This window comes from Ursus arctos, unplaced genomic scaffold, assembly GCF_023065955.2.
Source record: "Ursus arctos isolate Adak ecotype North America unplaced genomic scaffold, UrsArc2.0 scaffold_12, whole genome shotgun sequence".
NCBI classification, from domain to species: domain Eukaryota; kingdom Metazoa; phylum Chordata; class Mammalia; order Carnivora; family Ursidae; genus Ursus; species Ursus arctos.
The window spans coordinates 32,952,699-32,969,582 of record NW_026622786.1 but is presented as its reverse complement, the minus strand read 5'-3'; the positions used below and the strand labels follow the sequence as shown (position 1 = coordinate 32,969,582).

General features: G+C 34.8%; 1 protein-coding gene across 1 annotated transcript in view; it reads left to right on the top strand.

Moving 5' to 3' along the window:
• Nucleotides 1–16,884, top strand: part of PKN2 (protein kinase N2) — a 131,127-nt gene that overhangs the window by 51,699 nt on the left and 62,544 nt on the right. Inside the window, exon 3 of the mRNA XM_026497664.4 lies at nucleotides 12,944–13,098. Within this exon, the coding sequence (XP_026353449.1) occupies nucleotides 12,944–13,098 (155 nt within the window). The remainder of the gene's footprint in view (nucleotides 1–12,943; nucleotides 13,099–16,884) is intronic.

The following is a 16,884-nucleotide window of genomic DNA, read 5'->3' as shown; positions in this document are numbered from 1 at the left end:
ATTTTTATCAGATAAACTTGAAGACTTTTAAAACTCTCTGAAATGTTGCATATTATGATATCAAGATCTGATCATTTGGGACTGTTATTGGTGGAATATATGAGTGTTCATTTATTCTTAAGAGTAGCAAGAAATTAATTTTTTTGATGTTTTCTTCATGCCTATGCCCTGTTTACTTTCTGTATACTTTAAGATAGTCTCATCGGTATTATTATCATCCCACATAGAAATTACGAAGATATGGTTAGATGAGGCTAAATGCACCTTACGAAAAAGATTATTGGATCTCTGTAGAGTGGAGCGGTAATCTAAGTCTTAGCTGATAGCTGAGACTCCAAACGGAAATATTTGGGAAAGAACCAGTATCCTGAATATTAAACTTTTGTGTATCATCCCTAAAGAGGAGGGGAAGAACATGTCTCATATTTTATTAAGTATAGCTAGTAATTTGTATAGTACAAGCCACTCTGTTTTCATCTTATTTCCTTTTCTTTTTTTTAATAATAATATTTTTCTTATTATGTTAGTCACCATACAGTACATCCCTAGTTTTTGATGTAAAGTTCCATGATTCATTACTTGCGTATAACACCCAGTGCACCAAGCAATACGTGCCCTCCTTAATACCCATCACCAGCCTATCCCATTCCCCCACCCCCCCTCCCCTCTGAAGCCCTCAGTTTGTTTCTCAGAGTCCATAGTTTTCTCATGGTTCATTCCCCCTTCTGTTTGCCCCCCCTTCTTCTTCCCTTTCTTCTCCTACCGATCTTCCTACTTCTTCTGTTCCATAGATGAGAGAAACCATATGATAATTGTCTTTCTCTGCTTGACTTATTTCGCTTAGCATTATCTCCTCCAGTCCCATCCATGTTGCAGCAAATGTTGAGAAATCATTCTTTTTGATGGCTGAGTAATATTCCACTGTATATATGGACCACATCTTTTTTTAAAATTTTTTTTTATGTAAAGTTCTTTGATTCATTAGTTGCATATAACACCCAGTGCACCATGCAATACGTGCCCTCCTTAATACCCATCACCAGCCTATCCCATTCCCCACCCCCCTCCCCTCTGAAGCCCTCAGTTTGTTTCTCAGAGTCCATAGTCTCTCATGCTTCATTCCCCCTTCTGATTACCCCCCTTTCTTTATCCCTTTCTTCTCCTACTGATCTTCCTACTTCTTATGTTCCATAGATGAGAGAAACCATATGATAATTGTCTTTCTCTGCTTGACTTATTTCACTTAGCATTATCTCCTTCAGTGCCGTCCATGTTGCAGCAAATGTTGAGAAATCGTTCTTTTTGATAGCTGAGTACATCTTATTTCCTTTTCTTATACCTCTTCCTATTTCTATTTTCTCATGTTCCACCAAACTTAGACTGATTTTTACCTTTTGAAGTAGTGGATATTTTCTTTAATATCTAGAATATTCAGAAGGGAAATATTGATTTAGTAAACAACTAATAATATTGGAATTTTTTAGAGTTAACCTTAGAAATTCCGCTAAATTCTGGAGATAATAACTATATTGAAGGAGTTTTCTTTCTTAATGACTAAGGTGCTGTTTATGAAGTCTTTCTTGAATAGAAGTAAGAATTTAATTTTTTGTACTCTTGGCCTGTCCATCTAAATTTGGCATAGCAATTGTAGTTGAATTTTATATATATTAAAACACAATGTGAAATCTGTGGCCTGTTTTATTATGTAATTCCACGTATTTTTTATTTCTGACTGAATTTCTTGTTTTGAGGTAAACATAGTTTATATTAAGCTTTGAATTCTTAATGAGAGGATTGCCATTGAATAATTGTGATCTTTAATTAGCAAGTCACTTTGAACACCCCTGGATTTGTTTCCTCATCTTTCAAGTCATGAGGTTACATGATTCATAGATTCCTAACACTTAAATTCTTTGATGATACACTTTTTTAAAAAAGCTAATACACAGTAAAATTGATCCTTTCTTGGTAAACCATTTCATAAATTTTAATATACACCAGGTTTATCTAACCACCACAATTAGAAAAAGGAACAGGACTGTTTCTTTGTAGTCATACCCTCTCCCCATTCCATATCCCCTGTCAACTGCTGGTCCATTCTCTGTCACAATTGTTTGCTTTTCAAGAATGTCATATAAATGAAATCATAAAGTATGTAATCTTTTGAGATTGAATGCTTTCAGAGTATTGCATTTCGAGATTCATCCATATTTTTGCATTTATCAATAGTTCATTCTTTTTTACTGCTGAGTAGTAAGTCTGTTAAATAGGCTCTGGAAAATCTCAACCCTAGGGACATTTTAGCCACATCATATTTTCTGATGACTTCCAAAGCAGTACACCTGACTACTGAGCTCTTTAATTTTGTCACAATTTTGTATAATACCTGGATACATATGATGTAATCAGTTCTCTGTGTTACCACAACTTGTTCATCCATTAACCAAGAACTTTAAGGTGGTTTTTCTAGTTTTTGTCAATTATTAGTAAAGCTGCAATAACTACCTATTAACAGGTTTTTGTGTGAACATGTTTTTAGTTCACTGTAGTGAATACTTAGGAGTGTGATTGCTAAGTCATATGTTAGAGTATGTCTAACATTGTAAGAAACAAAACAGATGGACATAGATGAAGGGAAAAGAGAGAGAGGGGAGCAAACCATAAGAGACTCTTAACTATAGAACAAACAGTTGATGGAGGGAGGTGGGCTGGGGATGGACTAAATGCGTGATGGGTATTAAGGAGGGTGCTTGTTATGATGGGCATTGAGTGTTATATGTAAGTGATGAATCATTAAATTCTGTGCCTGAAACCAATTTTACCATAATGATAACTAATTAGAATTTAAATAAAAACTTTAAATAAAAAAAAGAAAATTAAAAGTCTCAAAATGTTTTTGAGAGTGGCTGTATCATTTTTCATTATCATCAGGAATACATGAGAGCTCTAGTTGTTCCACATCCTCTCCAGCACTTGGTATTGTTAGTATATTTTTTAACCAGTATAACAGGTGTATAGTGGTTAATGATACACATTATTATAATCAGAGGTAGGAAAGAAGAAAAATAAAGTAGCACCATCTTTAAGAGAATTTATTAAAGAACTGTGCATGCCCTAGGTACAGAGTTACGTACAGAATAAAGAAGTCTTCTCTACCAGGGAATAAATGTGCAGTTTTCAAACATTAAGATGTAATAGGTACAAGCAATTTGGAAATTTTTAATTCCTAAGTTGCTTATTTAACCTTAAATAATGTTACAGCTCACAATCTTACCTGTGCTATTTTTGTAAAATATTAAGCTAAACCTGAGGTTGTACTAGTTATAGAAGATCTCAGCAATGTTACTTTAGTTGATGACCTATGCCAAAGGTCATCCTGAATACACAAAATAACTGATTAAGCATCCATGAATAATAAGTGAGCATTTGTTATAGTCTGAGCAGGTTCAGATGGCTATATAAGGGTAAGCATATCTGTTTAAACACAAAAGCTCAATTGGGGGGGGGAATATAAACAGTTAATAAAACTGTAACACATGGCAAGATTCTGGAGCAGTTCTTTTTTTTTTTTTTTTTTTTAAGATTTTATTTATTTATTTGTCAGAGAGAGAAGGGGAGAGAACAAGCAGGGGAAGTGGCAGGCAGAGCAGGCAGAGGGAGAAGCAGACTCTTTGCTGAGCAAGGAGCCTGATGCGGGACTCTATCCCAGGACCATGACCTGAGCCAAAGGCAGACGCTTAACTGACTGAGCCACCCACGCATCCTGGGAGCAGTTTATTCTTAAATTATCAATTTATAAGTACCAGGTGAAAACCTGAATGTTGGCAAGTGAACAGTAGCTAAGACTTTAGATGGAAATTTGTGGAGGAGATAAATAATAAGCTAGTGCCTCAGCATATTATTTTGATTAATTTAAATGTGGCTAGATTTACTTCAGCTATATTTCCTCTTGTATTTTTTTTTAATGCAGTAAATAAATAGCCCTTGTTCATAAGCAGACATCTTGGCTGTACAAGTACCATTTCCTGAATGTTGAGCGCTGGGAGTAAGCTGCTTATAAAATAAAGATCAAAGATTATATGATCTGAGATCTAGTCCAGGCTGGACCATTATTTAGTTTTATGGTTATATACCACTTGCATCCCCTCCGGGACTTGTTTTTCTCGTTTGTATAACCTGGAGGATGGACTGTATATGCCCTTTCTCAGGTGTTTTGTGAATAAGGTGTTTTAATAACTTGATGAAAGGTCAATTATGAGCACCTAAACTCTTCTAATTCTGAACATGAAACCTCTTGTTGGAGGTAAGTAAAGTCTGAGGAAGCTTTCTTGGGCCTGGGAAGACCCAGGGTCAGCTACATTACTGTATACATCCAAAAGAATCAAGGAACCAGGTTAAGGCTGGACTTAAGTAATCAGGAGCCTTTTAAGCTGGATTGTTCCTATGTTCTAGAACTCTCATTCATCTTGGAATCCAACTACTCAGTTGTAGTTTTAGAAAAATTACTAAAAGCACCAAAAACAGTATATCTGTTGCTCTACACAATGTTGGCAAAACTAACAAATGCAGTTTTTACTCATTATTCTGGCTCTGGAAAATCTCAACCCTATGGACATTTTAGCCACATCATATTTTCTGATGACTTCCAAAGCAGTACACCTGACAACTGAGCTCTTTAATTTTGTTACAATTTTGTATAATACCTGGATACATATGATGTAATCAGTTCTCTGTGTGAAATTCCCTTTGTTCAAAGTATCTAGTATGGTTTCTGTTATTAACTAGACTCTGAATGGTGTTCCCTCTTCCCACACCACACAACAGACTTAGAATACTATAACTCTGTTCTGCTTAACTCCACTTAATTTATATGCCATTGTCCATATTCTAGTTCTGTCATTTTATCTTCAGTTCCACAAATTAGATCTAATTATTATTTTATATAGTCATTGGTTTTTAATTACCCACATTTTTATCCTTTTATTTTTTTTCTACTTTCCTGAATCTGCATATTTCGTCAATTATGGGAAATTAGCCCCTCGTTTTGTTTTGTTGGGTTTTTGTTTGTTTGATTTTTTTGAATATTGCACATCTTTTATTCCCTCTACTCTTTCATTTTGGAACTCCAATTAGATGCATGATAATTTCTTCAGATCTATCTCCATTTCTCTAATACTCTTTTCTACCTCTGTATTGAGCACATATATTGTATTTCTAATTTCTATTACATATTTTCTCTTTTTTTAATAATATTTTTTAATATGTTAGTCACCATACAGTACATCCCTAGTTTTTGATGTAAAGTGCCATGATGCATTACTTGCGTATAACACCCAGTGTGCCATGCAATACGTGCCCTACTTAATACCCATCACCAGCCTATCCTATCCCCCCCCCCCCCCGAAGCCCTCAGTTTGTTTCCCAGAGTCCATAGTCTCTCGTGGTTCATTCCCCCTTCTGTTGACCCCCCCTTTCTTCTTCCCTTTCTTCTCCTACCTATCTTCCTACATATTTTCTTACTACTAGAAGTTCTGTTTTGTTTAGTCTTGGTGATTCTTGATAGTCTCTTGTCTTGGTCATTCTTTTGATACCCTTTGTATTTAGTTTTACATATTAAATATACTTTCTCACATTCAGTATAACATAATGACAATAAGTGAAATTTTTGCCATGCTACTCATGTAGCTTTTTTCTCACTCAGGGTGAATTTTTTTCTACCTGAGCTTTGTGATTTCTAGTTGTGTGCATATTTTCACTGGAACTTTATCTGTGGGAATTCTTTTAGGTCTGAATTTATTGATTGATTTTAGAACACACAAGTGGGAGGAGCAGGGGGAGGGAGAGAGAATCTCAAACAGACTGCGCTGAGCACAGAGCCTGACATGGGCCCAATCCCATGACCCTCAGATCACAACCTGAGGCAAAACCAAGAGGTTGTCCAACTGACTGTGCCACCCAGGTGCATCTCTAGGTCTGAATTTTTTCAAAGAGGATTTGCTTTGCATTTCTTTTGGTAAGATTCCTGGAAGCATTATCAACCTGGGGCCTATTAAAATAAATTTTGGGAACCATGTAGATAGTGTGATTTCCTGTGTCAAACCTAGATGAGAACAGTAGGAATTTTTAAAAGATGTCCATTCTCCTTTCCCACAGTCATCCCAAGCCAAAGACAAGTCAACACATAATTCAGCCATTATGGATGGCACCTTATTAGCTGTCTGTCTTTAATTAGTTTTTTTCTGATTTCATTGCCCATTTTGTAGGTTTCCCCCACAGCCTTTTCTTGGGCTCTTATTAAAATCCAAGCTTTATTCCACCAGGATGATGAGAGCTTATCAAGTCCCTTAATCAAAAAAGCAAAAGCATTGTCAGAAAAACAAAGCGACAGATGTCTACTCATATCTGCCCTGGAATTGGGTCATATACACCATATACTGCCTTCTGCAAGTGAGCCTGAGAGATTTTGTTTTCACCCTAAACTTGCTGCTTATTTTAAGCAAGAGAGGAGATTGAGCATGGAGTATGAAGTTAGCCTTTACAGATTACAAATATTTTCTCTTTAGTTTCTTTTAGGTGTCTCATAGCACTTTGTTTTTTTGTTTTTTTCGTGTTTTTTTTTTTTCTGTTTTTTTAGAGTGGGGGGGAGGGAGAGATAGAGGGAGAGAGAGAATCTTAAGTAGGCTCCATGCCCAGCATGGATTTCACAACCCTGAGATCATGACCTGAGAGGAAATCAAGAGTCGCATGTTGAACCTACTAAGCCACACAGGTGCCCCAGTACTTTAAATTTTACAGCTAATTATCTTTTTAAAAAATTACTTTTGGTGAAATTAATTTCTTAAGATGTTCTCCATTTAATATAATTTTCAAATTTAATGACATAATTTATAATATCTATGTTACACATTTAAAGTCAGCATATATCTGTAGTAACATTCCTTTTTTCATTCCTCATATTGGTATGTTCTCCATTTTTCTTCCTTGATCACTTTTCTGAGATTTCTCTTATTATTCTGCCCCTTCCCAAAAAAATCACAAAAACAAAACAAAACAAAAACCCACGAAACTTTACTGATCCTTTCTTTCGTGTATTTGATTTTATTTTGTTAATCTCTGCCCTGATCTTTAGTACTTACTTTCTCCTGTTCTCTTTGAAATGATTTGGCTATTTTTTTTAAACTAACTTGAGACAGAAGCTTAGAACTTTAAATTTAGTCTCTTTCCTAATATATGTTTTCAGGGTTACGAATATCCTGTCAGTATTGCTTAACTGCATTTTCTGTATTAAAATTTTTTAAATTTATTTTTCTTGATATATAATTGACATGTAACATTGTATAAGTTTAAGGTTACAACATGTTGGTTTGACACATTTATATATTGCAATATGATTACTGCTATAGCATTAGCTGACACCTTTATCAAGTCACATCATTGTCATCTTTTTTGTGGTGGGAACAATTAAGATTAGTCTCTTAGTACCTCTGATGTTTATAATACAGCATTGTTGTTTATAATCACTCTGCTGTGCTTTAGATCTCTAGGACGTATTTATTTATCAGTTCCAAGTTTGTATCCTTAAACAACGCATCTTCCATTTTCCCACCTCCCATCATCTGGTAACTATCATTCTACATTCTGTTTTATGATATCTCAGCTTTTTTAGATTCCACATGTAAGTGATGCCATACAGTATTTGTCTTTCTGGGTCTGACTACCTCACTTAGCATTATGCCCTCAAGATCCATGTCACAAATGGCTGAATAATAAATATTCCATTGTGTGTGTGTGTGTACATACATACATATATACACACACACCCCACATCTTTATCCATACTACTATTGATGGATCTTTAGGTTATTTTCAGATCTTGACTATTGTGAGTAAATGCTTCAATAAACATGGGAGTGCATATATCTCTTAGATATGGTTTTATTTCCTTTAAATATATACCCAGGAGTGGGATTGCTGAATCATGTGGTAGTTCTATTTTTAATTTTTTGAGGAACCTTCATACTGTTTTTCCATAATTGCTAAACCAGTTTACATTCCCACCAACAGTATACATGGGTTCCTGTATCTCCACAGCCTTCAAGGACACTTGTTGCCTCTTGTCTCCTTGAGGATTTAATGTCTTCTTTTGAAAAAATGTTTATTTAGTTCCTCTGCCCATTTTTTAATCAGATTTTTTTCTTTTTTTGCTTGAGTTGTGTGGGTTCTTTATATACTTTGGGTATTAACCCCTTATCAGATAGATGACTTGCAAATATTTTCTCCCATTCTGTATATTGCGTTTCATTTTCTTGATTGTTTTTTTGCTGTGCAGAACTTTTTGGATAGCTTGAATTCATGGATTGGTATATTTTATAAGTTCTGAAAAATTTGTCATTTTCTCTTCACGTAATGTCTTTGAATCCTTTTTCTTTTTTTCTTCTGAAACACAATAAGGTAGATTTTTTTTTTTTTTTTTTTTGCCCTCTGTGCCTTTTAATCTTTCATTTTCTATTCCCTCCACCTCATTTATTTTTCAGTACTAGTCTGCTATTTTTCTGTGTCTAATTTGCTGTTAAACTAATCCATTAAAATAGTTAAATCAAGGTACTTGTAGTCTTGGAGGGAAAACAGACATGAAAATAGATCATTGTAATACTGTATAATATGTATTTTAATGGAGGGAAGAAAATATAGTTTGAAGACATATTAGAAAGGGCACCTGATCAGATTGGGAAATGGTTAGGGAAGAAAAAAGTAATGCCTAAGCTGAGTTAACAGTGGTATGGAGGAAGACAAGTACATTGCATTTGGGGGATAGAAAAACATTTTTTTTAAAGCAAACATTAAATTTGACAAAAAACAGTAATGGAAAGTTAGCTTAGCTAGTCAGCATAAAGCTTTTAATGCCTAGCTATGAAAATGGGACTTTATTTGGGACCTTTTTGATCTAATATACAAGCATATTAAAACCTTGTTACTGAATTTTGTATAACATATTTCAAATTGTATGATAATGTTTAGAAGGTTAGAAGTTCAAATAATTCCTGTAATCCCTCCCCCTCCCCCCAAGCTGGTTTGGTAGTTACAGCAAATAGATGTAGCAAATGGAGATTTGACATGAGTCTTAATCATGGGGTATAGTTTTTTTTAAGTGGCAAAGTATGTTCTTAAGAATAGCTTCAACATTTGCTCTTCTTAGAGTGGAAAAATAATTTCATCTTACAGAATTTTTAAAAATTGCCTTTTTTGAAAGAAGAGACGAACATTAATGGGGAGTTCAGTTACCCCTTTTTTGAAATATGTTTCACCATGAAGAAAAGTGTTTAACAAATATACTGGCAACCATATGTTTAATAATGCTGTAATTTACCATAACCTATAAGAAAGGAAATTGGATAGAAGAAAAGTAATTTGTCAAAAGGAAAAATAGGCAAACTCTAAGGATAGCAAAGTGTTTCTCTTATTTCTAAATGAGTAAAAAGTGGGCTTTATAAAACTAGACATATCTAAGGTTAAACTTCTGCCTTGGCATACACTTTTGTGACTTTGCAAATTACTTGATCTAAGTTTTAGTTGTCTTTATTTGTAAAGCGAGGTTGTGTATTACAAACCTTTGTGAGTTCCTTTGAAAATTAAACGAGCAGAAATACCAGCTACTTAACTGTGCCCTGACATGTAGTTTTATTGAGCCCTAAACATTGGCTTAAGCACTATATAGGCTTTATCTTCACAATAACCCCCAATTTGTGACTGAGGAAACTGCAACACAGAGATGTGAAATAAGTATATGATCAAGACCACACCAATAAGCAGTAACCACAGGATTTTAACCCAGGCATTCTGACCTCCAGAGCCTGGACTCCTAATCATTATGTTATTTCTTATGTTCTTATAATCCTTATTAAAACTGAGGACATACTTTTCCATAAAAATAGTGTTAGATTTTATAATATTATTACAAATTCACAGACTATTAGAATCCATATATCTTTCAGTGGCTTAGTACAACCTGTTTTAATGTGCAAGAATTTCTTATGTAGCTTCTTTAACAGATTATAATCTAGCTCTTATGTAAATGCTTCTAGAGACAAGGGATTTTATTACATTTTAAGGAATCTATTTCATTGTTAGATAACTTAAAATGTAAGGAAATTCTCTTTATTTTGTGTAAAAATTTTTATCCTCACTACTTTTATCTATTTGTTCTAATTCTTCACCCTGTGGGGAAATAGAAAGTGGATAGCTTCTTTCATAGGCAAATATTTAAATATTTAGGCAAGAATCATTTCTCTTTCTCGCCCTAGGCTAAACATGATCAGCTATTTTACAGAAAACACATTTCTACACTTTTCTGAACTGAGAGCCTTCTGTGAATGCATCCCAGTTCTTTTTTTTTTTTAAAATATGCTTACTATAAATTATATGCCAAATTTTATGTGATTTCAATTTCTTATGAGTCTTGTATCATTTATGTTAAAAAAAAAAAAAAAAGGAAGAAAACCTGACTGTTCACAAGATCGGAATAGACCTAACTTTTTAGTCATTACTATGATGTGCAATTCATTTATGGACTCAACAGGAAATATGCTTACACTTCATACAATGACTACTACTAAATGTTTATTGAATATTTACTATGCACCATGCCCTTTTCTAAGCTCTTTAACATGTAATTTATTAAATCACAATAACCCTGTGAGCTTGGTGCTATTTTTACTGTTTAACAATAATGACAATGAGGCATAGAGCTATTAAGTAGTTTACCCCGTATTATACTGTTTATACTAAATTTCAATTCCAAAACTGAGATTCAAACCTAGGTACTCTTAACCATCATGATACATACGTCTTAGTTCAGGCTACTTCAACAAAATACCATATTTTGGGTGGCTTAAATAACAGACATTTATTTCTCACAGTTCTGGAGGCTGGGAACTCTGAGATCAAGGTGCCAGCAGGGTCAGAGTTCTGGTAACAGACCTCTTCCTGGTTTGCAGACAGCATGTTTTCTCTGTATCCTTACATGACAGAGAGAGACCATCCTCTTGATCTAATTACTTCCCAGAGGGCTCACCTCTGGGAGTACCATCACATTTAGGGCTTCAACATATGCATTTGGGGACATAAACATTCTGTCCATAACAGTATGTTAAGTAGTTCTTTTTTGAGCCTGATCTGAAAAGTCGTCTATACTTATATTAGTTTTTTTTAATAAGAATATGTCATCTATAAAATCAGCTTTCAGAGCAGCTCATTTATAATGTGGGAAATTCAGTTACAATAGAAACCTTTCTTGGATTTGAATCTCAGCTAGTAACTGTGTGACTTTGCCTGTTTCCTGATGTGTAAAATGTGGATAATATCTGTCTCAAAAAGTTATTTTAAGGATTAATATGCATACATATATATATGTGTGTGTGTATAATTTTACTGGTATAATGTGTAAGTGTGCATACATGCAGAATCTAGTATAGTTGCTTACAAGGTTTTTTTTTTTTAAAGATTTTATTTATTTATTTGACAGAGAGACAGGCAGCGAGAGAGGGAACACAAGTAGGGGGAGTGGGACAGGAAGAAGCAGGCTGCCAGTGGAGGAGCCTGATGTGGGGCTCGATCCCAGAACGCCGGGATCACGCCCTGAGCTGAAGGCAGACGCTTAATGACTGAGCCACCCAGGCGCCCCTTTTTACAAGGTTTTTAAATGGTAAAAAGGCAGCATAGCACAGCAATTAGTAAGGTAGACTTTGGTATGGAACTGACTTGCTAGATATCTGACCTTGGGCCAGTTCCTTAACCACTCTGTGCCCTAGTTTTCTTTCTCTATAATACGGGTGCAGTACTCATTATAGGGCTGTTTATGAGGATTGATGAGTTTATAGAGCACTTACACTTTGTAACATAGTATATAAATGATAAAATGGTATTTTATATCCCTGTCTAGCATAAGACCTGTATTTTTGCAAGTTAATTAACAAATTATGTTGAGTTGTTTATAAACTCATGAATTTTTTTTAAACGAATATAAATCCAAATGTAAAACATTCATTAAAATCAATTGGTCGTACCATCTTTTATTGCACTTAACCCTGAAGCGTGAAGTCTAAGTAACTTGCAGTTTAAACAATTTTCCAGTGATTGCCAAGTTATTTATAACTAAATCAGGTCTAGTACCCTAGTCTTCTAGGTTGTTTTTTTTATAAGCAAGGGACCTAGGGTAGATAAAACACAAAATGATGAACTTCAATATGAAGAATTTTAGTTATGTGGTAAAATTAGTAGAAGTATTTCAACAATAATGGATTACCCAAAATAATTAGGTTTTGTTCCAAGTTTTTGTTTTTATTTTAAAATAGAAGCACCACTGTATGCTTTATGAGAAACCATGGACATGAGGTGTTAGATATTTCCCTATCAGCAATGTGGTATCAATCAGTCAGTATCCTTGAAACACTTTCCATTGTGACTGAACATCCTCCTAGTAGAAAACAAAATGTGAACTCCTTAATGTGTATGTTTAGGTTATTACTATGAAGAATGTTGGCATTATATTCTATTTACAAAGAATTACATTAGAGGAATCTGTATAATGTTTAAATATGCTTTCTTCTCGAACCATTCAGGTATGAGTGAAGATTTAGTTCAGTTGTTGAATAGATGAGTCAAATTATTTTATTTAATTTAAACACGATAGTGTTGGGAAAACTTGGGGCAATGATCTAATTCAGTTTCAGACTCAATGTATCCCTGGCAGATGATCCTGCAACTCTACTTGAACATTTTCTTGGCTTGAATTCTTGTATTATCTGTAAGCATAAGGAGATTCCATTTAGGTGACTTTAAGCTCATCTCAAACCCTGTAATTCTTTATTCTTTGAGAATATTAACTTCTAATTTTAAGCAGCAGTTGGTCCTAGTAAGTGATTTTAACATACTATTTAATTTACAGATTGCCCAAGGACTCCAGATACTCCCAGCAGTGACCCTCGTTGTTCCACTAGCAATAATAGATTGATGGCCTTACAAAAACAACTGGATATAGAACTTAAAGTAAAACAAGGTGCAGAGAACATGATACAGATGTATTCAAATGGATCTTCAAAGGTAAGTACTATAAATGTAAGTGTATACAGTCAGTCCTCATTATTTGCAGATTCCATATGTGTGAATTCACCTATCTGATAAAATTTATTTATAAACCCAGCATCAGTACTTGTGGCACTTTCACAGTCATTTGTGGACATGCACAGAGGGCTGAAAAATGTGAGTTGTCTGATGTGCATGCTCACAGCTGAGGTCAAACAAGTTGCTCTGCCTTCTTCTTTAAGCTCTTAGACTGTAAACAAGTATCGTTTTCATGGTCTGTGTAGTACCACAGTTTTTGCATTATTGTGCTGTGATTTTGCTGTTTAAGCACTGTATTATGATTTTTAAGACCATTTTAGCCTTCAAATTTGAAAGTATTATCAATAAAACAAATTAGAAACAAATAGTTTTTAAAATAATATTTTTTAGGGGCGCCTGGGTGGCTCAGTCAGTTAAGCATCTGCCTTCACCTCAGGTCATGATCCCAGGGTCCTGGAATTGAGACCCACATCAGGCTTCTTTCTCAGCAGGAAGCCTGCTTCTCCTTCTACCTGCTGCTCCCCCTGCTTGTGAACGCGTTCTCTCTCTCTCTCTGTCTCACAAATACATAAAATCTTTATTAAAAAATAATATTTTTGGGGCGCCTGGGTAGCGCAGTCGTTAAGCATCTGCCTTCGGCTCAGGGCATGATCCTGGCGTTCCGGGATCAAGTCCCACATCGGGATCCTCCACTGGGAGCCTGCTTCTTCCTCTCCCACTCCCCTGCTGTGTTCCCTCTCTTGCTGGCTGTCTCTCTGTCACATAAATAAATAAAATCTTTAAAAAAAATAATAATGATATTTTTAAAATTGCTTACTCCTGCCAAAACCAATCGAGAAAAAATTTAGCTATATGAGTAGAGGGTACATAGGAACTCTCCATATTTGCAACTTTCCTGTGAATCTAAAATTGGCCTAAAACAAAAAGGTTATTTTTTAAAAATTTAAACTCTTAAGAGTTTTCCATCACTACAGACAGTTTTTTAGGAGAAGACAAATGGAAAGACAGAACATTCTAATGGTAGTGATTGTTTGGAGTAGAGCTGTGGGTTCTTGGGGAATCTGGAATGGGCTTATAACTTGTAATTAAAAATCATTTTATGGGGAGCAGTTGTTACTAATAGGAATGTGTCCTTGTTCTGTGGTATAATGTAGAAGAGAAAATGTTGGGAGCCACTGAACCAGATTATTTTAAAGGTTCTTTCCAATCTAAGGTTCTATAATTTAATTTCCAAAAAGTCTTAGAAAGGTGGACTTATAAAATTTACCTTGGTATTCTCAACTAATTCAAAGATCTTGCCTCTGCAAATTAATGTTTCTTTCATATTTTAATAGATACTTCCTAAGTAATTTCAGAATAAATTTACTAGGTTGTGTTTTGATTTTGTTTTGTTTTATTTAAGAATTTGAAATGGGGGGTGGGGATAGAATTTTAACTTGAAGCTATGCACCCTACCCTGCCTACCCAACCAAAGAAATCTGGGAAGATGCTGAAAAGAGAGAAATATGTATATGTTAATAAGTAAGATTTTTTTAAGCTTAATAATGAAAATTGGATTATATGCCATATTTCAAATGAATATTTAAATTATTCTTAGAGAAATATATTTGTTTCTACTTGATATGTTACTTATATGATATTTAATAGCATATCTTATTAACTTTGAACATTCATGGGGTGGTAGAGTTTTTTTCTGTGTTATTATTTTTAGTGTTGACCTTTAGTTTTGAACATTTTTCATTTTTATCAAATGTTATTTTGGACTTTTTTGTTTTAAGGCAAAGACTACATTCTTGGAACTGTGACTACATCATATTATGCTGGGTTTTCTAAAATTAAGTTTATTCAGGAGCGCATGGGTGGTGTAGTCGGTTGCGTCACTGACTCTTGGTTTCGGCTCAGGTCCTAAGAGCAGGGTCTGCTTGGGACTCTCTCTCCCTCTGCCCCACTCTCTCTCTGCACGTTCTCTCTCTCAAATAAATAAATCTTTTTAAAAAATTAAATTTACCCTGCTACCATCCTCTGGAGTAAGGTTTTTAAATACAGAGTTGATGGATTAGATTGAGAGGTTTATGAACCCTTTGAAGGTAAAGTGAGTGTGTATGTTGATAGATGAATGAATGAGAAAGGCCAGAGGTTTCACTGTATTCTCAAAATGGTCTGTAAATGCCCTACTCCACCCCCAATTTGAATAGGTTTATGGAAATATTAAAAATAAAACAAATAGATAATTTATGATAACCACAGGTCCAAAATGAACCAAACTATGGGCATCCTACTAAAACAGGAGATAATTTTCCAATAGCCTTTTTTTTTTTTAAGATTTATTTATTTATTTGAGAGAGAGTGAGTGAGTGGGGTGGGAGGGGCAAAGGGAGAGGGAGAAAGAAACTTTATCAGACTCTGCTGAGTGTGGAGCCCGATGTGGGGCTAGTCCCACAACCCTGAGATCACAATCTGAGCTGAAACCAAGAGTCGTATGCTCAGTTGACTGTGCCACCCAGGCATCCCAATAGCCGTTTATTTTTAATATAGGGGATTTATTAATTTGAGAAGGGGTCAGGTAGAGGTCCAGCTGCTATAGTCTCTGAGGAGACCTGCTAGTTATTTCTGTCTAGGTTTGGTCTTGTTTTCATTTCTCATCTTTAAACCTCTCATTAGGTCAAAATGTATCTCTATGGTATTAGGGAAAATTATAAATTGAAGTTATGTGGAATATTAATTAGTTTGTTAAAGAGTTAACAGTTTGATAGCTCTTTTGCTGGGCTTTGGAGTATAAATGCAATAAAGTTAATGCCTTATAACATAATAGGTACTTAACATAATATCCCACTTTCAAAAGCTCCACTATCCAAAAAGGAGGTATCATATGTAAATAATTACAGTATATAATAGTGTATGTTCAAGTTACTTTAGAAACAGTGGCTAAGAATCACTTAACTGCCAGAAGAAGTCATTACTTAATATGAGATTTGAAGGATGATTTGGAATTTAAAAGGGAATTACTTTCTAGGGAAGATGATAATGGGTAAACCCAGCAGATACAGAGTAAGGAACTATTGAATAGCATGTCATATTCTAAGAAATGAAACTGCTTTTGTATGGCTGTAGCAGAAACTCTCAACTTATTTCTTATCTAAATCTGAGGTAGGTAGAATACACTTTTAAGCGTTGCAGTCATCTTCAGTGGAAAGCCGTGCCCTCAAGGGCAAACAAATCTCAATCTCCAGAAAAGCACATTTATTTTTGGGAAAAGTCTTCCAGGTGATTCCAACAAGACTTTTTTTTTTTTTTTTTTTCTGTTCCCCACCACTAAAGCTTTAGGTGAGTGAGGTATAGTGAGAGGTGTAGCATAATTGAAAGACAAACCAGATTATAAAGTACTTTGGACAAAATTAAGCAGTTGAGATTCTATCTTATAAGATATATGGAGCTACTGAAAGATTTTAGCAGAGTAAATACATGATCAGATTTAAAGTTTAGAAAGTTCACATTCGTCTTTCTCTGACTTGAAGAATTAATTAGAGAAGGGTCAAGTATATAGGCAACAAGTTTAAGTAAGCTTTTGTAGGAGCCCAGGTTGAACATGCTTCATTCCTCTTGTAACAGCGGTGAAAGCAAAGAAGACAGAGTCAAGCTGTTTAGGTAGAATAAATATGTGGTGTCTTGATGCGGGAAAGAAGGCAGAGTTGAAGATGATTCTTTGGTTAAACCAGTAGGTAGATTGGTGAATGGTGGTGCCCTTCACAAGGACAGGTAATTCAC